At 38.0% G+C, this 22,413-nt stretch overlaps 1 protein-coding gene across 2 annotated transcripts in view; it reads left to right on the forward strand.

The window, feature by feature from the left end:
• RNASEH2B (ribonuclease H2 subunit B) overlaps nt 1-22,050 on the forward strand; it is a 47,210-nt gene extending 25,160 nt beyond the window's left edge. The window contains exons 6-11 of one of the 2 annotated variants that reach the window (XM_006277361.4): nt 1,623-1,687; nt 3,026-3,128; nt 6,953-7,034; nt 8,033-8,075; nt 14,656-14,736; nt 17,208-17,632. In XM_006277361.4, the coding sequence (XP_006277423.1) occupies nt 1,623-1,687; nt 3,026-3,128; nt 6,953-7,034; nt 8,033-8,075; nt 14,656-14,736; nt 17,208-17,315 (482 nt within the window). In that variant the 3' untranslated portion in view covers nt 17,316-17,632. Of the gene's footprint in view, nt 1-1,622; nt 1,688-3,025; nt 3,129-6,952; nt 7,035-8,032; nt 8,076-14,655; nt 14,737-17,207; nt 17,633-19,728 lie in introns of those variants that run through there. The other variant, XM_014604818.3, reaches the window with a different exon arrangement.
• Nucleotides 22,051-22,413: the final 363 nt, after the last annotated feature.

The raw sequence follows: 22,413 nt of genomic DNA on the forward strand, positions 1-22,413 counted from the left end.
AGGAATCCAGGAATTGTACACGTTGTACTTGGACCCAAGTCACGTTAGTCCTTTGAGTAACAGGTTCACGTATCTGGAGAGTTTCTTTCTTTGCTGGTTCTTTCAGTCTTTTCCTTTCACAACCATTTTAGAACTTTTTTTCAGTCCCAGGGGCTGTAGCCAACTGTCCTACAGCTAATTATTTTACCTGCAACACCTCACTTCAGAAACGAAGTATGTATGTCAGGGGTTCTCCTCTGTTTTTGCTACATAAGAAAATATTTTAATCTCTTCTACAAGTGAATTTAAACTATATGAAATGAATTTCAATTATGTTTTATATGTAACATTTCCATGACCCCTACCTACCCCCTACCAGGCACACACAAAGAGTATATAATGTTTAGATATCTGTATGCAATTTGAAAGAGCCAAGATAAACCTCAAAGAAGGAAATGCTGAAGGAATCATAAATAAAGTATTGTTGGTTGTTTGCTAGAAGAGAGAGAAACTCCATGAACCTAATGCTGGAATATGATATAGGAACTGTTAAAGGACATAAAACAGATGGTAGGTATTTATGGGAATGGTATACAGGAGATTAAAATGTACTAAAATACCTATTAAAGAGCAAGATGGAAATGCTGTGTGCTTCACAATCTCCTATATGATGTTACTAAATAGTTCATTCAATTTCCTAACTTTCTCAGTATTAGTCTTAATATTCAGTATTAATGCTGAGTTGTGATACTGTTACATTGGCATTGTCCTCACATCTTTGTAATTTCCACTTCTCTTTGTCCCAGCACTCTGAACCAATGAACCTTCATATAATTGATCATCTATGAACAGTAAACACCTAGTCTCAGTTACAGATATGGGAAATGTGCCTAAATTGATATATGTCATCATCATTAATTAATATTGAGTTTATCAAATAAGAGATAAGACACATATGTTCCTTCCCCAAAAAGTTTACCATATTTAGGTGTTTTAAAAAATACACCTCATTTCCCTTGCCATTATGCTAAATAGTTTGCAAGTCAGAAGATGGAATGAAAGTGTTGCCATAATCTCATGAGACTTTCTGGGGAGTTTTTGGAAAGGACAAAATGGATATTCTTCATAACTTTTTTTCCATCCTGGGTTCCAGACACCTCTTCTTATTTACAGACCAAAAGTTTTAATATGGGAGGCTCAAGCACACATTCATCAACAATTGAACCAGAGCCATAGACCCAGCTTTTTTGTGTTTAACCATACCTTTTGTAAACTGAACAGTCCCATTTGCATGTATCAGAAAGGGTTCGGCAAAGTACTGTAAGCATGTGCTCTGTTTTGAGCATATGAATAGTCTTACTAAAGCTAATGGGACTAGGACTGACTGCTCAAATCTCAAGCATGTGTTTTGCTGGGTCAGGGCGTAACTAGAGAATGATCAGGCGTATAGTTGGAAATGTCAGCTTGCTCAGGTTTTCTTTTCCCCCAACTTTCCAATACTTTTGAATCTTATTACCTTAACATCAAACATGTGCGGACTGTGAAAAAACGTATATGTTCTCTCTCTCGCTTTTTTTTAAGTTTCTAACATTAAAAATTCAAAACAAACTCATTTTGTTTTGGCCTCTTGTGTTTTATCCCAGAAATTGGCAGTCAGAAATTTTACAAATACAACCAGGAGAAGACATTGAGGTGGTTAAAGAAAAAGGTATTTCTGTTTTTATTTCAAAATGCCTTTATGTTCAAAATTATTAAATATTTAGTAATTTGTCAACATCATTAGAATAGTGAAAAATGAGTAAATTGGAAGTCCCTATCCAGTTGAAGAAAGGCAGGCACTGCATCAAAGTAGTTACACTTCAGAATGGGACAAGTACATGGTATGAAGTAGTAAAGAAATAGAATGTTTCCAGAGAAATTGTATTTAATTGGGTGTAGACTGTATCTGGCTTCTGTACATGTGCCTAAAGGTTGAGGAAAGGCCACAAACACTGTTCCAATGCTGTCCTTAATTTTATCTCTGCTATTGCCCCCTGAAGTTCTGGGGCAGGCAGGGCCATAACCATTTCACCCTCCCCAGTGCCTTCCAGCAGGTAAACCTAGCCAGGTAGTCAGGGAAAGCACACTTTGAACCCTGCTCCAGTTATGAATTCCCTGTGAGATCTCTAGTTGTTGGGGCAGTGGAGTGATGCACCTGCTGTGAAATGGGCCTGTCCAAATCTTCTAAGGCACGCTGAAAAAAAATGGTACTGGTAGTCATGTGCTCTTGCAGTCTTCTGCACACAAAAAAACTAAGTCTCTGAAATGGAATAGATTGTTGTGTCAGCACATCAGGGAAAATGATTAAGTCTCAGTTGCTCACGTGAAGTGAAGGAGCCTTAAAAAATGTCATTAAAATTTACACACCCAGCCACAAAATCTGTACTCCAGCTCCTGTCATAATGATGGAGAAAGTAATGATGTTCTTTCCTGTTGAGAGAAATTATTTGTTTGGGTTGAGAGGAATTTTATGAGGCTGGCTTAAAGGGAAATGGTCCCTAGAAAAGAACATTATGGATCCACATCTCTATTTCATGATTAATGCCTGAATATTTATGCTTTAACAGGTTTGTACATTGTAATGAGACCCCCATTCTGTCTCTCTTTCATGTTGAATCCAATAATGTCAGTGTCTGGTCTGACTCGGTTGAGTCTGTCCTTGTTCCTAACCCCATTCACATTCCAAAAGAACCTGAATGTTCCTTATTCTCATTACAGGTGATTTTTGCACCTGCTAAATCCTGGCTGCTCCATCTGTAAATTTCAGCTCATCCCAGTGGTGCTGCAGATCTGACTGCCACGTTTCAAAGGCAGTAGGCTGGATATACTAGAGACTTAATTTTTTGAGATCATATGCTAGTCATTACAAACATATATCAGGTTTCACTACAGTTCATAACTTGAGTGTTTTATGTGCTTTAAACAAAATTACAAGGGCTTTGTCACTGCATTAACACACGTGTATGACAACACTGATGCAGACATTTCAATCTGTGGCTTCTTATAGGTCAACCAGACAGTGAAAGTACTTAAAGGCAGCAACATATGTGTTGGTGGAAGGGTGCAGTCAGCGACATTTATCAGCAGTAAACAAATCACAGATGCTGAAGGTAAGAGGAGAAAGTGTAGTTGTAATGAGCTATCTCTTCATGAAATAAGATGCCTGCAGTTAGATGGTAAGTTAGATTCCAGAAATCTTTTAAAATGGTTTGCAGTCATCTTTTGAAGCATTTCTTGTAAATGTATTCTTAGTCTGTCATCACTATAAGTGGGGCCACAACTGTTTTGAGTTCTGTAGTACTTGGAATAAAGTCCTGTACAAGCAGTCAGATGCATTGAAGGAAGTGTTTCTGGGTAACTTCTACTGAGATCTTAGAGAAAAATGCACTCGCTCAACTAAGCATTCACTTAAAAGTTTTGCTAACCTGGTATCCCATTTCTGTGTAGTATTTATGTATACATAGATGGATAAATAGTGTGGATAAGCACAGTTACAGTACATATGATTATATCAAATATATTATTTGGTAATACATTTAATATTTAATACGTTTATGTAATTTGATATTGAATGTATATAAAACCACAATATACAGCAGTGCAAATTCCATGGAAAGCTTGTGAGATTTGTGTTTCTATGTCATGCAGATGATTTTGAAAATCTCATCATATCAAGTAGTTTATTACTACCCACATCAGTGGGTAGATGCCATTTAAAATTTTCATTTTTAGCTTTTGGTCCTCTTTGTCATAAGAACGATGGCTTCTTAGACAGGTTGGAATTTGAAGTTGACTAACTGAGCCCTTTAGAAATAGGCTATGATGAAGAAAAGCTAAGGAAGCTTAAAGACCATAAATTCAAATTTGGAGCAAGTCAGAGTAAATGATTCAGATTACTCAGAGGTCCAAAAGTCTGTATATATAGTGTAACAAATAAGGAAACAAATAAGGTAATATTGTCAGACTCACTGCATTCTGAGTGCTGATGAAGTGGAAAACAAGTTGCCAGGTAATGATACCAAAGGAACAACAGAATTTGAGAGAGAGCTTGGACAGCTTTATTAGGGGATTGTAATACAGTTTCAAAGAGGGAGATGGATTGAGAAATATAAAAGTGCCTTTAACTTTACAATAACTTTTTATCACTTAGGAAATAAATCTGTTTTGACTGTGGCAAGCTTTACACAAATTTAACCATTACTTTCTGCATGTTTCAATAAACTTGACCACGCTCTTCCTTCTTTCTGCCTAAAAGAAAAGAGTAGCCTTTATCAAAGCTTTACAATTAGAAAAAGCTTAGATTTTGAAGGGGGGAAATATTGTGCCTTAAGAATAGGTCACTTTTGGGTCACCTTGCAAGAACCCTCTTACTGCATGTAACAAGATGATGAATGATACCATATTTACTCAAATCCAAGATGACCCTGAATTTCAGATACCACCCCCTGAATAATGAAATACTATAATGGAAAATTTATGAAATTGTTATAATTTTCCCTGTATGGAATCTAATTATTAGAGGATTGAATTAGTTTACCCCTCTTCCCCACTGGAAGCAGTGGGGTGACAGGTGCTGTGGGGCAGGAGGAGGCAGTGGGGCATGTGGGGGGATAGCAGCTTTCTTTCAGCTGCTTGTTTCCCTCCCCAAACTTTATTCTCCCTTGGCTGCCCCCCCACACACAGCTGGCACCATGCTATGGGCCTGGGCTGGGGTTGTGCTCCAGGCTGCAGTTGGAACAAAGCCTGCTGGTGCTAGAGCAAGGGTATGTGGGGGTGGGGTGGAAGGGGCAGGAATGGCATAGACAGGAGATGGGGGACTTGGGGGCCCAAAGCTTTAGCTGGTGCAGAGGCAGTTGGGCAGGGGCAGGTAGCAGCTGTGGTTCTGGCCCTAACACGGAGCTACAGCAACTGCCTCCTTTCCCCACCTCCAACCTTCCCCTGCCACTCATGCTTGATTCCAAGACAAGGGGCTTTTTCCCCGATGTTAAATGGCAGGAGGAGATGGAGCTCTTCCTGGAACTCAGTAAATATGGTAAGAGGTCAGCAGAACCTTACCCTATACTTATTTCAGAGTACTGCAGAAAGCTTTACCTCTATGTAAATTCAGCTGCTTGCTCAGCAGTTACAATGGGGTAATAGCATCAGTAGATGAATTGAGAGAAGAATTTGCTTGTTGTAGCATCTCAATGTTTTATTAGTGTTGGGAGTCAAATAGACTAGAGAAAAGAGGTGAGACTTGGATGATACTTGCTAGTAGGGAAACTAGTCCAAATGGCTCAAGCAACGTGGGAGAAGTCTGTTGGGGAAAGACAAAATAGGGAGGTCCTGTGACATTTGAGAGACAAAGAAAATGGTCTCAATAATTGAAGAACTAATGACAAGTTAAAGCAAAGAAGTTTTAGGGTGGGAGGAGGAAGTCCTGGAAGCATAGCTGTGCTGTATTTTTAAATGGGGAAGCTAGTGAAGATTTCTAAGTGTAGGGGTAATAAGGTTTCCTTTCTGGGTATGGGTTGCAGGAATAGCTGACCTAACATCATAATTCAGCGTCATAAATAGAAAAGCAAAATGGCAACAGCATTTCTGTTTAGGTATAATAAGTGCTGGGGTGAAGTTCAGTTTCAACGTGTTGGATTTGGACTGCTCCTTTATGGTTTTGGATCCTGATGTGGGTTTGGAGCCTAGGAAATATTTGAGAAACAAATGTGCATTTTTCCTTTTTTCTGTAAATCATACAGAAAATTGGTGCCAATATTGCTGAAATGTACACTCTGAGGCCAGTTCATTAATATTTTCTGTTTTTAGACCAATTTTCTTTGTGCTGTTATGATTAAAAATGCATATAACAGCTTGCAAGAAACTCTCTCTGACCCAGGAGAGAGAGGTCTCACTATTTTAGGAGCTGGTTTTTACCATTCTTATCTATATTCTTCATTGCATGTTTGCTTTCTGAGAATCCTGAGTATCATGCAATTTTTTGGGTTGACAGACTCCTTAGACAGGCGAGCATTGCCTAAACTGGGGATTGCAGTAGATGACCTTCTGACATGTCTTCCAGCCCAATTTTTCTCTGATTCTGTACGTGCACGCACAGAATGTGCTGGGCTGTTTTACAACTGGATCACAGGCAAGATACTGACATGAGATCTGATCCTGTAAGCACACATGCAAATACAGTTGCTCACAAGCAACCCCACTTACATCAAGTAACCAGCTTGCATAAGTGTTTATAGGATCTGGACCTCAGTTTGCAAGTACTTGTGGGGAACGTGACAGAGAAAGATGTTTTAGGACTTTGTGTTACAAAAGGTTTGATTTCCAAAAAAACATTTATACCAGGAGTGGCCTGTTCTGAAAACAGCTTCTAGTAGTTCATATTTCCACAGATAATTATCCTGTCTTGCCAGTGATGTTTAGATAGGCCTTGACATTTTCCATAAAATACTGACATTAAGAACAAGACTTTGAAATAGACTCATTGTCTCATCTAATTGTTTTCAGTTGAAGCCAGAAATATATTTTAGTACTGAAACCTTTGCCAAATAATTGTAGGATCCAGATGCTTTAAAATTAATGATTACATGTTCTGTTGAGTCAGCCTTTTACTTTTGCAGGTTTTTTTAAAATTAATTTTGCAGCAAAAAAAATATGTGATATTTAGTATTCTCAGAAAGCAAACAGGTTTTGTGGAGTACGTGCCATGAAGAATAATGTGCCAACAAAGCAAACAGACTAATTCCTTTTTCAAACTGTTCAACAGAAAAACACATCATCATTGATCTATTATTAGTCTTTTAGCGTGAACCCATCGTTTTAGTGTAAGCCCATCCTTGTGGATTCTACATACATAGAAGGGAATGGTCTGAATGATGGACACATAGGCATGTAATATAGATGTTCTTTTACCTTTCCCCCTTACTCTCTCCCATACTCCCAGAGGATTATCTACGCTATGCCCATGGGTTAATATCAGAATATATTCCTGAAGATCTGAGTGCAGAGTTGTCAAAATACTTAAAGTAAGTAGTTTTTAAATGTTTTTTCTAGAGTATTTTGCAGTAAATTAAGTGATGCAGTCTTAACCACTAGATCACAGTAAAATAAATAGATTTTACTTATCTAGCAACAGCAAAAAATAATAAATGTGAATACACGTGAGTTTTCTTTTTCAAGCAAGCAGACTGTATTCTATTCTTGGTATTGTTTTAATGGTGGAAAACAGCAATAATAATAATAATGCCAAGTGACTCTTACATAGAGCTTTTAGTGTAGTTCTCAAAGCATTTTGCAAAAGAGATCAGTATCATTGTCCCTAGCATAAAGATATAGAGAGAAATGAAGTGACTTATCCAAAATTCATTCAGCTCTCCAGTGGCAGAGCGAGGAATGGAACTGAGATCTCCCGTGGCACAGTCTTACGTGCTCTCTCTCTCTCCCCCCCCCCCCCCCCCCCCTTTTCTGGAACTCAATTTCAAATTAACCTATTTTTCTTCATATTTAAATTGAAAAGTTAGAGCTGGGCAAGGAACTTTATTCTGTTGCTCACTCTAAGTGTGGTGTGATTGGAGTCTTTCTGGGACTCTGCATACAAAGAGTATTCTTCCTCTGTGGAATGAACTGTGGTAGCGAGGCCTAAGAGTACAATAGCAGTTTGCGTGTCAGAGGGTTAGAGCTTGAAGTAGGTTCTTGCAGTTCAGACCCTGGATTTTCAAAGGGGACTAGAGATTTCATGATCAAAGTACACCATTTTGGGTGTCCAGCATGAGACACCTTAGAAGGGCCTGAGGTTATGAGGGACTTTTTGAAATTCACTTTTTGGCAAACTTGGCCAAAATCTTTAAGTCATAAATATACTGTTAAAGTTAAATATTTTGAGGGTAACAGATGGGATTAGTATTGATGCACTGTTGTTGAGAAAGGAATGATGTTTTAAGCTAACATATTCAAAACTTATATTCAGTTTTTTTGTTTGGTTTCTGTGTTGAAAACTTTTAACTCAGACTCTTTCATTCCCTAGGCTTCCTCAACTTGCAAGTTCCTCAGCAGAGCCCCCATTGAAGGTAGGAGGATATTAAAGGGAGGAAATTTAGCCACAATGCCAAGAAAACCTTCTTGGAGAGATCTGTACCACTGTGGGCTTCTTTCTCATCAGTTTGATTAAAATTAGGCTTGGCAGAGCATTAGAAACTATATTGTAAAACAGCAAAATGGCACACTTGTAGAGCTGGTCAGAAGTACTGGGAAATTACAAGTGTGAAGTATTTTTCTAGTTTTAATCATAACTTCAGTCATCTTCACAATCTAGTAAAAAAATGGAAGTACTGTAGTTTTTAACAGCAGTGTTTCCCATTTTTAGAAAAGGAAACACAAATCAGTGTGGGTTGATCAGATTATATGACCTCATTCATCTTTTTCATAAAGTGGACACTGAGAAGGGGCCTCTCTGGTCATAGGGTGCAGTCCTTGGCAGTCATGGTCCCTATGCCATATAATCTTTCTCTTAAATTTATCAAGGCTTCATCTTGAAATGTTAGACTGTTTGTCATAGGTTCATAGATATAGGATCAGAGGGGACCTGAGCAGATCATCAAGTCTGACCCCCTGCCCTGGCCAGGAATGAATACTGGGCTCATATGACCCCTGGCAAATTTAAGCTCATATGACCCCAGCTAGGTAGTTATCAAGCCTCCTTTTAAAGACCCCTAAGATAGGAGCCAGCACCACTTCCCTTGGAAGCTGGTTTCAGATCCTGGCTGCCCTGACTGTGAAGTAGTGCCTCCTGATGTCTAGCGTGAACCTACTTTCAGTCAACTTATGGTTGTTATTCCTTGTTACTCCGGGAGATGCTCGGGGGAACAGTGTCTCGCCCATTCCCCTCTGGTCCCCCCGGTAAGTTTATAGACGGCCACTAGACCCCCTCTCAGCCTTCTCTTGTGAAAGCTGAACAGGTTCAGGTCCTGAAGCCTCTCCTCGTAGGTCCTGCCCTGCTTCCTCCCGATCATGTGAGTGGCCTTCCTCTGGACCCTCTCGATGCTGGACACATCCCTCCTGAGGTGCGGCGGCCGGAACTGGCCGCTGTACTCCAACTGTGGCCTGACTAGTGTCACATAGAGGGGGAGGATCACCTCTTTGGACCTGCTTGTGATACATCTGTGGATGCATGATAAGGTGTGGTTAGCCTTCCTGACTGCGTCCTCATGTTGGCGGCCCATGTTCATCTTGGAATCAGTAGTGACTCCAAGATCTCTTTCTGCCACTGTGCTTTCAAGAAGAGAGTTCCCCAGTCTATAGGTATGCTGCTGGTTCTTTCTGCCTAGTATTGAATCTCATCCTATTCACATTTGTCCACCCCTGTAACCTGTCCAGGTCCAGTTGTATCCTGTCCCTCCCTTCTAGCGTGCCCACCTCGCCTCAAATCTTGGTGTCAGCAAATTTAGTGCTTTTCAGCCCCTTGTCCAAGTCGCTAATAAAGAAATTGAACAATACAGGCCCAAGTACTGAGTCCTTGGGGACTCCACTGCCCACCTCCCTCCAGGTCAAATATGACCCATCCACCACCACTCCCTGCATGTGGCCCTCTAGCCACTTTGCAACCCATCTGATTGTGTAGACGTCAGTGCCACAGTCACCTAGCTTTTTAATGAGAATGGGGTGGGAGACGGTGTCAAAGGCCTTCCTGAAGTCCAGAAAGGCTACATCCACCACAACACCAGTGTCCAGTGATTTTATGACCTGATCGTAGAAGGCTATCAGGTTGGTCTGACAGGACCTACCCTTAATGAACCCATGCTAGTTGCCCTTGAGCATCCTCCCCCCTGCTGGTCCCTCACAGATGTGCTCCTGGATAATTTTCTCAAAGTGCTTCCCCAGGACTGAAGCAAGACTAACAGGCCTATAGTTGCCTGGGTCCTCCCTCCTCCCTTTTTTGAAAATGGGGACCACATTGGCCTTCTTCCAGTCTTCTGGCACCTGTCCAGAGCACCACGAGTGCTTGTAAAGCCATGCCAGGGGCCCTGCAATGACCCCTACCAATTCACTCAGCACCCTTGGGTGGAGAGCATCTGGACTTGCTGATTTGAACACATCCAGCCCCTCCAGAAGGTCCCTAACTCGGTCCTCCCTGTCCCTGCTACTTTTGTTGGAATGTTGTTTCAAAACTGCACTCCTTGGCTCATTAGAAACCTCCATATTTCTTGCTTAATTTTATTTACAGCCAGTGTATAACCATCTCTTCTTATGCCAAAACTATGCTTTAGCTTAAAAGCGTTACTCTCACCCTGGTAAAGTTTAAAAAAAAACGCTCTCTCAACCTTCACTTTGCTAGGTAAAAAGGACCAAGGTCTTTTAGTCTCCTGCAAGATAGGATCACCATTTCTCTGCTCATCCTTGTAACCCATCTTGGCATCTCTTCCATTCATTTTCATCTGTTTTTAAATAGGTGAACAAATTTGTACACCGCTAATCCAGATGGGGTTCTCACCAATACCTTGTTCAGTAGCAATAATTCTTCCTTGTGTTCACTAGAATAATTTCCCCAGTGCCTCCTTTGACTTTTTTACAGTTGCATCACTTTGATAATTCAGTCTTTCGGCAATTGACTAGAATACCTGAGGTTGTTATACTTTTGTCATTTCCAACTTCTGAACTCTTGCTCTTGTATTCTGTAAGTGCATAACCTTACCCATTCATACCGCTAAAGTTTATCCCATTCTCATTAATCCAGACCTCAAAGTGGCCCGTTTGTTCTAGTACAGTGTTTGATTTCTGCACTGTATTGACATTGCCTTCCAATTTTGTGTCATTGCCAAATTTCAGTAGCACATCCTCATTTTTTCAGTTGAGATTATTAACAATAATACTTTACAGAGCTATACTACTAACAGACCTTCAGCTTACTCTAATGCCTCTTTCTGCAAAACTTGTCATTTGCCCTTTAACTAGTTTCTTACTCACCATATAGTTCTTCTACTAATCTCCATCTAAACTAGTAATTTTTCATGTAGCACCATCTCAAAGGCCTTTCTAAAGTCCAAATATGTTAGATCTACTACATTTCCCTGGTCCATGAAATCTAGTTACCTTTTTCAAGAAATATTACTGATTTTAATCTGGTATAATCCACCTTTGTTTAACCAGTGTTGGCTTTTATTCCATTTTTCATTTATCTCAATGTCTTTTAATTATTCTTTGCTTCAGAATTTTGTTTGCTATTGAGGTCAGACTGATGTGCTTCTTGTTGCCCAGAGCATTTTTTCCCATGCATATCTTAAATAGAGACGCTAGGTTTTTCCAGTTGTGTGGTGCCGTCCCCAATTTGATAATTCATTAAAAATCTTTGCTCCTGCATCTGCAGTGTCACGTGTCACCACTGTTTGGATTCTGGGATCTGAGATTTGCAACCTCTTCCCTGCATGCATGCAGACATGCACACATGCAGAATCAGTCTAAGCACATTACACTTTTTGAGCTTTGCTTTCATATCAGAGTTCCTTTTCCACACTGTTCTTTCCTTTAGTTGTCTAGTCTTTGCCTCAGTTTTCAGTAAGATAATGTTGAACACAGTTGTAAGGTATTCAATTAATGTTTGATCTGTACCTAAGCTTAGTCCCATCCTTGGTGCATAGTGGCTCTATTCCATATATTCTTTGGGTTTTTTTATTTCTATGGCTGAAAAGACTTTCTGGGTTTGTTTTAATTTCCTCTGCAGCGTTTCACTTGGTGTGACTTTTGGCAGTTATTCCTTTATCCCTACATTCTTTGAACTCTAAAATGTAGCTCTCTTTGCAGATCAGTTTTTTTTAATTTTCCCCATCTCTTGTAAATTCTGTCATAGCTCCTCATGTCCTTTTTCAGATGGTTATTCATGTAGTTAGGTCTGAAGCCTTTCACACAAGATTTTTCTCCCCTGGTTTGTTAGGGTAAGTGCCAGATCATATTTGTACCTTTGAATTAGGGAATTTCAAAGTTCCTCCACAATCACATTCTTGAATTCTTCAGCCCCCTTCAGTTTGCTAACTTGTTCCCTCAATTTCTCAAAGTGCGTGCATTTGAGAACAGAAATCTTACTTACCAATGCATCTTGTTTTTATCCTTCTATTTAAACTGAATCCACTCAAGATTACATGTTCCATGTTTTTTTTCCACAATCAGCTTTTGTATAATATCTTCGCTAGTGCCCAAAACTAAGTATAACATTAACCCTTGTTCATTCGCTGATTCTTAAGCAAAGAATTCCATCAGCTTTCACATCCAGGAATAAGCGAACAATACTGTTGTCAGTGGCATTTGATCTCTGATCCATATCTATGGGCCAGACCTAACAAAAGTTACTTCCATATGGTTGAGCTTTGAAACAGTGGGCCCAGAACTTGGTCCTTTGATTTTTGGGAAGATTTATCTGTCTTCATGTATTGTAAGAAATATTAAACATACATCCTGAGCCAACTGACATAGTTAGGTATAAAAGCATGTTAACTATATTAACCTAAAAGTGATGTGGATTCCATATTATGTATGAATAACTTTCATATCATTGGGATAGCACGAATGTGTTTTTAAAAAAGTAGAGAAAAGTTGTAAAATATTTTTGTTAGAACAGTTTGGTTGCAACAAAAGCAGTTCTTATAATTCTTTTGAACAGTTGATTTATAAAATAACACCAATGACTATTGATTTTTACAGGACCACTTTTGGCATATATCTTGAGTTGTGCTTAAAGGTTTTCCAGGTTCAGGGCCTAAAATGGCAATTTATTGTGCATCTCTTCACTGATTCAGAGGACTGACACACAAAATTAGGGAAATATGACTTGCTTTAAACTTTCCTTAAATCTAGTGATCAGCTGTTTCTCTAAGTCCACAGTGAATGTAAAAAAAAATAATGGTCCAAAATTACAAGAATAAAAATTTAGGAAAAGTTCTTTTAGGTAAGTACTGGAACAGATTACCTGGAGAGGTTATGGAATCTCTCTCATTGGAAATTAAGTGCAGATTAAACAAGTGATTGACTGGAATGGTTTAGACTGAGATGTTTTTGCCTTGACCAGAGAATGAACTCTTAAGGTGCCTTTTAGCCTTATTTTTCAATGGTTCTTTTGTTTAGCTTTTAAAAAATATTTCTTTTAATGAAAGCAGGGCATATTTAAGGAAAAAATACGAGTTAATATAGATCCAAGTAATTAATACAAATCCAGTATGTACCTCTTACACTAGTACACAATAGTTGAATGTTAAAAAATAATTTAAAATAAATTTCTGAAGGGAGAAGAAACCTCTCAGATACAAAAATCCTCTAGCTGGGGCAGATTACAGAGGAAATCTGTATTTAATGTTTTAGTGAAAGCTATTTCTTTAACTAATTGTAACCACCAATGTTGAATTGTACCCACTATACCTTTCAGGTTCGTAGAGTAATAACTGGTCCTTCGCAGTTCATAGTACACAGCCATACAGAACACTTGACCTCTTAAAGCTTGAACTCTGACATTTTGCTGAACATTAAAAGCTTGTTCATAAAATTCCAAAATATAAAAATTATTGTTTATTATTAGGCTGTTATGTCAGAATGTAATAGCTGTGCAGCTGTGCATTTATAAAACTACCTCCCTAAGACCTCGATCCAAATCCTGTTGAAGTCAAAAGGAAGCCTGCTGTTGGATCTGGTACTAAGAGCTTGAGAAATCTAAGCTGCAGGCCTGGCTTCTGTGCCAGAGTGAGAGAGATCACAAGTGCCATAAGGAGAGAGTAAAACAGGAGTTTAAAATGGTATGATACTATTCAGTTTACTTGCAAAGTCATTTGCTTTAGTACAAAAACTGGAAAAGCCACAGCTCAGGTTTCACAGGATATTAAGACCATGGTACTAGCATCAAATGTGGAAGAATAAAAAAATAATGCACTCATCACAATCTGTGAAATGCTATATATGCTTTTTTTCTTTGAAAATTCTCTGATAAGATTTCTACGTTTAAACCAAATGCAAACATCTTAGGGAAAGAAACCTGCATTCTTAAGGCTCGATCATCCAAGACCCTTGTCACCCTTCGCTTCTGTTGACTTCACTCATAGTTAAAGTTGAATTGATGTTTAATTAAAACAACAAAGCATTAAACACAACCACAGCAACCAATGGCTCTTACCAGATTGTGGAAACTAATGATCCCAAGAGAGATTGCGTACAACAAACAGATTTAGATTATATTCTGTTTGCATGCTTGTATTGATGGTGTTCTGTGGTGCTTTCCAGTCCCATAAAGACCCATATTTTAATCCCTTACTCCCAGGTCAGTAGAAGGATACAACAACAACAGTCCATAAAGATGTTCCAAATGGTTTTTGCATTAAATACTAAAGTGAAATAATGGAAGTTCAGAGGTATACTAAAGCAATTCAATAGATCAGTCTTGAGTGGATGAAGAAAAAGAAAATATTTACTACCAAATCCAACAACCTTTTCTGGATTTCAAAAATATGTTTTTAATACTCATGCATTCTGAGAGGAGATTAATATAAAGAGATATACTACCACATATTGGTTGCACAGGCCATATTACCCCCCCAAAACCCTTTTTAGTTTTAAACTTCTGTGTGTGAACATCATATGAGTGGCTGACAGAACAACTTCATCACTCTGACATTGCAGAAAAAGAAATTGTCGGATGCACCTGTGGAGGCAGATGAAGACTATACCAAGTTTAACAGTAATGATATGAAGAACAAAAAGGTAGGTACACTCTGTATATATGTGTTTTGTTGAAACATACAGTAACACCAGAGAGTTACAGAGGATACCCCTTCTTTTTCTAGAATGCCTCTTCATTTTAAAAGCGAATACAGAACGGAGGATTTCAAAAAGTATCTTTTGTAGGTTCTGAGCAAAAAACCCTCAAAAACAATGTACTATGTGGTAGATAGATTCACCTTAATCCTTCCAGGTCTTCTTCCAAAGCAGTCAGTGGGTATGTCTACATGTTCATTAATGTGCTATAATTACAACACATTTAAGTTTAGTACCTGTAATTTCATGTACTACCTTAATGTGTTGTAATCTGCGCTACTGCGCATTAGCCATAGTGCCTGCTTTTTTGGTGACGCTAATGCACAGTAGACTAATTCTGTTGCGCATTAGCACAGGTTTTTCCTGCCACACTGATACACAGTAGAATTAGTCTACTGTGCTCAAAGCATCTCATGTAGACGTGCCCAGCGTGTGTTTGGATTTTTTTAAATATATGTAGTTGATATGAATAAAACTGGAAAAAAATGTTGGAAATCAAAAACCTTATAAAGTCCTCACCATTTATTTTCATGAAGGATCCCTAGGTGCTTCTCCTTAGAGGTATGGGAGGGATGTTGATTTTAGAATCCTGGAAAAATAGCGTAAGCAATATTAGTCTGTCTCCTTGAACTCACGCATCATTTTTAACCTGATAATTTCCCAGTCTTAAGATGCTTTGTAGTGTTGTAGTTAAATAACTGCTGTGCTCCCATCCAGAGGCAGATGGATTTTAGCCATGGACCCTAAATATCTTCTTACTTCACAAATGTGTTATGAGGCTTAGCTAAAGTTTGTAAAACACTTCGAGGTGCATGGATCAAAGGTCCTCCAGCAATATAAAGATTTCTTATCAGGCAGAGTGTCAGGACAAGAAAGCAGCAGTAAGGAAGGCAACAGTAACTTAAATTCCCAAAGATGTTCTAATAGGCCTTATGCATGTATGGGTTGGCCACTTGACTTAAATAAAGTAAACCGACACCATGCTACCTCATGTGCCAGCTTTACTGTGAGTTTTGAGTTTAGTCCAAAGCTCAGTCCAGTAGAGTCTACTGCTGTATCATTCTGAAGGGTGCAAGCTTCGTGCACTCTTAAAGTGGTTCTGTGCCTGCTGTGAAAAAGGAGTGTTTGTAGCCAAACAATAGAGCCACTCCATGCTGCTCTGTGACCCTAAAACACTTGATGTCCATAGTTGTTTTACACTCCTACTCTACAGGGACTGGAGGGCAGTGGATTCTTTTGAGTGACATAGTCCTTTGACACTTCTCTTTGTTCCCAAGCCCCCTCGTATCTGAGACACACAATAACCTCAAAAGAAAGGACAGGATTTCTTCTAAATGCATGGTGTTTATGAAATATTTGAAATCTCCATTTGTTTTTCTCCCCTACCTACAACATGCAGGTAGCTTTTGAACTTGGCATACATGTACAAAATAAATAAAAGAAAGTTGATTCACTTTACCTTTAGACATGTTTTAATTATGAAATAATGAAGTACATTGGGAGAATCTAGGAAAGAAGAATTGATTCTTGAATTCTTTACAATGTACTGATCTTTTAAAATATTTTGGCACTGCTTTTGTTTGCATTGTGTGAAATGCAGATAATCTTACTGTGCTGCATATCTCTGTCTTTAATGTTAAAAGTGATCCTAAGTAATAAAATGGGGAAGTCCAACATTATGAGAAGTAAGGAAAGGTCAGTGTAAAGACACTCTCTTAATAAGGAAAACAGCTAGAGATTTCGAAGTTATGTTTTAAAATGTAGGAAAGGAAAAAGGTCAGCTCTATAAAATGTGCCTCATAAAATGTTTTAAGTGTAAAAGTCTTCAGGAAGCTGTCCCAGTGGCCTTAGAGTGCTTTGCAAATTTTGGTTGCCTTCTTTGGTGTTTAGTGTCCTTTCCTCTCCTTCCCTTTATTTCACTGTACTAAAAAGAGTTTGATAGTAAATCAGTGTGAATTATTCATCATCTGTAATGCAAGGCTGTAATTCAGCCTGCTGACAACATAATCATGAGATTGAGTCGCAGGGTACAGTATGCATCTGTTATAGTGCATGCATTATTCCTGTTAATGTACACTCAGGGATTACTCCAAAGTAAATGTTTGAGTTAGGATATCTCATTCTCCAGAATGGAGATTCATTTTGTCTCCTTGCCCTTGTAACAAATTCTGTTGGTTTCTTTTTTTTTTCTTTCCCCTTCCCGCTGAGATTAAGTAATTCATGACAGCTACTTTCTGTTGAATAATCTCAAATTTGTTTTGTAAGGATTTTCCTTTCAGTGTAACGTCTTTCCTTATAGTGGAATAAATGTACCAAGCAAACCCTGATTTGACTTAAGTATACATGATTTTGTAGCTTAGCATCCCATTCTGTAGACATGTTAATTTTTTTTTCTGTTTTCTTCGTTTCATTAACAGACAAATAGCAAGATGTCTGCAGCTCAGAAAGCTTTGGCCAAAGTTGACAAGAGTGGGATGAAATCCATTTCTACTTTCTTTAGTTCAAAGCCTGAAGCAAAAAAATGAAGACTTGTTACTAAAATGAACATATTTTATTAAAAGTGTTATTTTTATAGTTACTGTTGTGCTAAAGCCATCTCTGGTGTGTGGGGGAGAGAGTTTTTGTTTGTTTTGCTTAGCTTTATTTAGTTAATTGGTTACTGAAACATGCTTTGTAGTTCCAATAAGTGTGTTATATTTTCTAGATTTACACACTATATAAAATTGGGTTACAGTCCTATCCTAAGAGTTCCTAAGAGTGTTGTTTTTGTTCTAACATGATGTAGCCAAACTTAATACATGTTGAAATTACCATCTTGTAATAAATTGATTTCTGAAACAAATGCTTGTTATGTTTTTTGTACTTGTAGAAGTGTGTTGGGTCTAAGGCAGGTGGAGACACTTGTAGTATTTCCATATATACTTCTGTTCCTTGAAGAATTACATAGTTGCTGAAAGGTCTTGCATTTTATCTGTGTGTTTGAATGTGTTGTGTTTAACTTCAGAAAATCATAGCTTCTTTTCAAAGTAACTTGCAAATGATTATTTAAAGATAAAGTTTGAGATTTTCAAAGAAACTATATGGGAGTCAGATGCCCAGATCCCAATATACCTAATAAGTAAGAGCATGAACACTGTGTGCCCCTGGAGGCTGGGGGGGCACGGTGAGCGGCAGCCGTGGGAGCATGATGACAGCGAGCGGTGAGCTCCCACAGGCAGCCACAGTGCTGTCAGTGGCGGGGGGTGACAAGTGCCAACTAGTGGTCAGTGACCACCCGCAGATGCCAGCGGTGGCAGCCAGCAGTGATTGGGGACTGCCCGCAGATGCCGCCAGCAGTGTTGGTGGCTATTCTAGCTGGACTACTATTCTAGATGGCTGTTCTAGCTGGACTACAGCTTCACATCATTGGTATCTCAGAAATGCTTGGAAGAGTAAGAAGGAAGGAAGTTGGTGCATATTAATGGAAAGGCTAAAAATGATTGACAGCAGATGTGGCAGTCCATCAATACGATGACAGTCTTCTAGTAAGTATGGAAGTCCATAGGTGACTACGGAGGCCAATCTGGAAATCCAAACATTCAACTGTAGATATGGGAAATAATTCCAGGAGGAAGGAATAGGTCTTTGTGATGTCAGGTCACAGCTCTTTCCCTTTCCCTGTGAATAAACAGAATAGTCAGAAGAGAAGTTTGAGTGCAGCACAGGACATAGGAAATCATGATAGGAAAAAAAAAAGGTGAGGATAGAGAAGGCACTAAAGTATAGACAAAACAGCGTTGGCCTTAGATAACTAGATCTTTTGGTTTTGCACTTTATACCTTTAAAACTTAGAGATTTCATGAAGTGAGCTTTAGAAGCCAGCCCTTTAATAAATTAAATGGTTTATGAATATTGTTCTTAAGAGATGGGCAAATTAATCTTTCTGATTTGGTGGGAATTAGATTGCAGGCCAAGTCACATGCAGATGGAAAATATCTTAATTTCTTATCTCGTACACCTTTTCTTTCTTCCTTTTTTTTGTACATGAATTTTACATTCATCCGTTCACTCAAGGGCAAGTCTGGAGCTCTTCCTGTGAATACAGATGCATTCTGCATTAGTGTGTCACATCTCAACTTCAACTGTCAGCCATGCAGTAACTTTTATAACAATAGAAATTTTATTAGGAACTGTGTTCTTGGTCTTGCAGAAGTACATGCATGATAAAAACAAGCCATTTTCAAAAGCATTAGAGCTTTCACGTTAAAAAAGTCTTTTCCCTTTCGAAAAGAATAAAATGCATTTAGTAACTTTGGAACTTCCTTAACATGTAAGATATTATGAAAAGTATATGGTGCCAGATATATAAAATAACATTTCCTACCACAATGAGGATTTAAATATATTTAAAATGAATGGCCAGCAGTAGTAGAAAGTCGTTATGAAATGTTGCTGTGATATTTCTTGCTTGGTTAGTTTAGCATTAAATAATATGCCAGGATTATTAGGGAAATGTAGTCTTTATTTTCCTGGTTAACATGCCTTCACTAAATGTACATGCAAGTATCTGATGTTTCTTCTGTTGTTTGGGGATAAAACTTTTTGTTTGTTTGCACTTTTTAAGACTTTACACCACAAATGGACTGACTTCACTGGGTACAGAAAACTTCCTGCAAAAATGCTAAAGTTGTCTTGGGGGAATCTTTCAGAGTTGGACTTGAATCTAATCTTGTCATAAAAAAAAAAAATAATGGTTTTATTTGTGGAAATAACATTCAGTAATTTGATTATTACCCATAGGAAGGGAGGGACCAAGGTGGCAAAGTTTGGAGGCAGGTGTGGAATTTAAGAAAGTTTCAGTGATGTTTGGATTCAGAAGTTTGATTGTCACCCTCTAACTTTCATCTATTCAAATAAGAATAAAATTAATGTTTGTGGTTTTTTTCCTTGTCTTTTTAGATGCCAGTACAAAGACGTCAGAGAAGGAAATGAAGAGAACATAAAGAGTCTTGTTTACATTATTTTAACTTCTCTTAATCTCAAAGCAGCTTTTAAAGCCTTTTATGCACTTTCTAAAAATGTATTTTTAACTGGGCACGCCTTATTCTAAGAAATGCAATGCTCAACAGATAAATATTAAATGAGCAGTGTATTAAAGTTATACTGCTTCAGAATTTTATAGTTAATGCCATATCAGTCGATAGGATCCTTCCAGGAAAGTACTTAAACACATGTCTAACTTTAACTTTTAAACACACAAGTAGTCTTCATGCAAGCAATGGGACTGCTCCCATGGTTAAGTACATTGCTGGATCAGGGCTGAAGGTCTCAATCCTGCAGAGTGTTGAACACACTGGCCCAAATCCAGCAAAGCACTTAACACAGATTTTTACCTTGAAGTATGCGAGCTACTCAATTGATGTGTTTGCATGTGTGATACCCATAAAAATCCTTCTCAATGGGATAACTCGAACGCTAGCATTTAAGCACGTGCTTAAGCATAGTGCTGTGTTAGAGCCAGCAATTCCCATTTCAGGTACGAAATTATGTAAATATTTCTTTATAATTTTGTTTGTTTATTTTTGGGGATTTTATAACAAGTTTTAAAATGTGAAAATGTAACATTTTTATTGTTTTTCCATTTCAAAATTGTTCATTGAATTCAACTGGAATAGTTTATCAACCTGAACTTGCATTTTTTGTCTAAAAAATAATACTCTGTTCTGATTGTGTGAAAATTCTTTATCCCAGCCACTTTAGCAGCTTGATTTATACCACTATACATTGTTAAAGCTTGTATCATCACTTTCGTTATAAAGGCGGAGCTGTAAAAAAAAAAAAAAATACAGCTGGCAAGGCTGACGGGTGGTATTTTTTTTTATAATGGATAAGGATACTAAAAGTTTGCATTTTATAGATGGTTTCATTTTCTTGTTACAAGACAGTAGTGCATTTTGGTGGATTGAGGAAGAGTAAAAACAACATAAGAACTGTCATTTACTGGGTGAGATGATAGGTCCATGTTGCCCAGTATCCTGTGTCACACAGTGGCAGTGTGGATGCTGAGAGGGAGAGTGAACTGGATATGACCAGACAAGGTTCTTTGGGTAAATGTGATGCCTTTATTAGACCAACTAAATAGTTGGAAATATTGTTCTTTGCAAGCTTTTGGGCACAAACACCCTTCTTCAGGCACAGAGAGAGGCCGTTGGTGCACACAAAACACCAGCACAGACTCTCTATATGCCTGAAGAAGGGTGTTTGTGCCCGAAAACTTACAAAGAACAATTTTTCCAACTCTTTAGTTGGTCTAATAAAAGATACCACATATACCCAAAGAACCTTGTCTGCCTATGTCCTTAGACCAACATGGCCACAACCAACAACTCTGGGTGTGATGAGGGTTTTTTCCACTGTTCCTCTCACTTGGAGCCTCCAGCATGGAAACCAGCAAATAGAGCATTTAGAACATGGACTGTGTGTATAGAGAAAATCAGTATTTTTTAAGAAGCCTTAACCTATTCTGTCTGTCCCAAACCATGATTTATTCATATGTAGTGTATTTGTGTCTATCAGGTACAGAGCTTGCATTTGTACAAATTCCTGTGTTTACTAGACTACCACTAACATGTAATCTTGCCAAATAAATGTTTATAAAGTTAGCAGTTAACAGAGCTTTCAAAATGACTGACCATATATTTCTGTAAATCTTAACTGTGTCCCCATTCCACCAAAGCATTTAAGCATGTGGCCTGTATGTGTTTACATAAGTCTTAAGAACATGTGTTCCATGTAGCAGGTAAAAAATATTTTGGTTCAGTTCTGGTAGTAATGTATAACTTCCATTGATGTCAATGAGAGTTCTGAGTAGAATTGATTGGGATATTTTTGGGATACTAAATTTCAACCAAACACAGGAAATAATTATTCAGTTTTCTTCTCATTTTCTGCCCAGTTATAGTTTGTAATGTAAAAAATTGCAGGCTTGAGCTTTTAGACATTAAAGTATCTCACGCGCAAAAATTATCTTCTGAATAGATGTCCATATTGAGATTCTCTCTTATTAGCTTGACCCTGGGCTGAATAGCATAAAGCACTGTCACTTTTCACAGCTTAATTCATCAATGTGTATATTAATAGAAATTTCAAGATACTTCTGTGTAGAAGATGCAGAAATTTTACCTGATTCTAAACTGAATTTTCTATTTTTGCTAGTTTATATTCAAAATATGAGATGTATAATAATATGATTTACTTTAATAAAGAGTGGTTTAATTCTTATGTTGGTGTATTTTATGTTTCATTGAAGTAAGACATAGAAACCTATCCTTGCCCATGGAAATGCACGAAACAACGTTTGTTGAACCTTGAAGTAATTTCACATGGAAATAAAGTACAATCAAATAATAATTAGTTTGTTTAGGCCAATTTTAGGTTAAATGGTATTTAAAACAAGTTTACTAACATATTAAAGAAAAGCATATTAAAGAACATAAACTTCTGGTGTGATAGTTTCTCACAGCCTCCAAAGTCACAGGACCCCATAATAACAGCTCACCTATCACCTGTCTGTTATTGACATAGAATTGTAGGAAAATAGGACTGGAAGGGACATTTGGAGCTCAGGGCAGGAACACCTCTGTC

The sequence above is a fragment of the Alligator mississippiensis genome, chromosome 1 (genome assembly GCF_030867095.1).
Source record: "Alligator mississippiensis isolate rAllMis1 chromosome 1, rAllMis1, whole genome shotgun sequence".
In the NCBI taxonomy this organism is placed as follows: domain Eukaryota; kingdom Metazoa; phylum Chordata; order Crocodylia; family Alligatoridae; genus Alligator; species Alligator mississippiensis.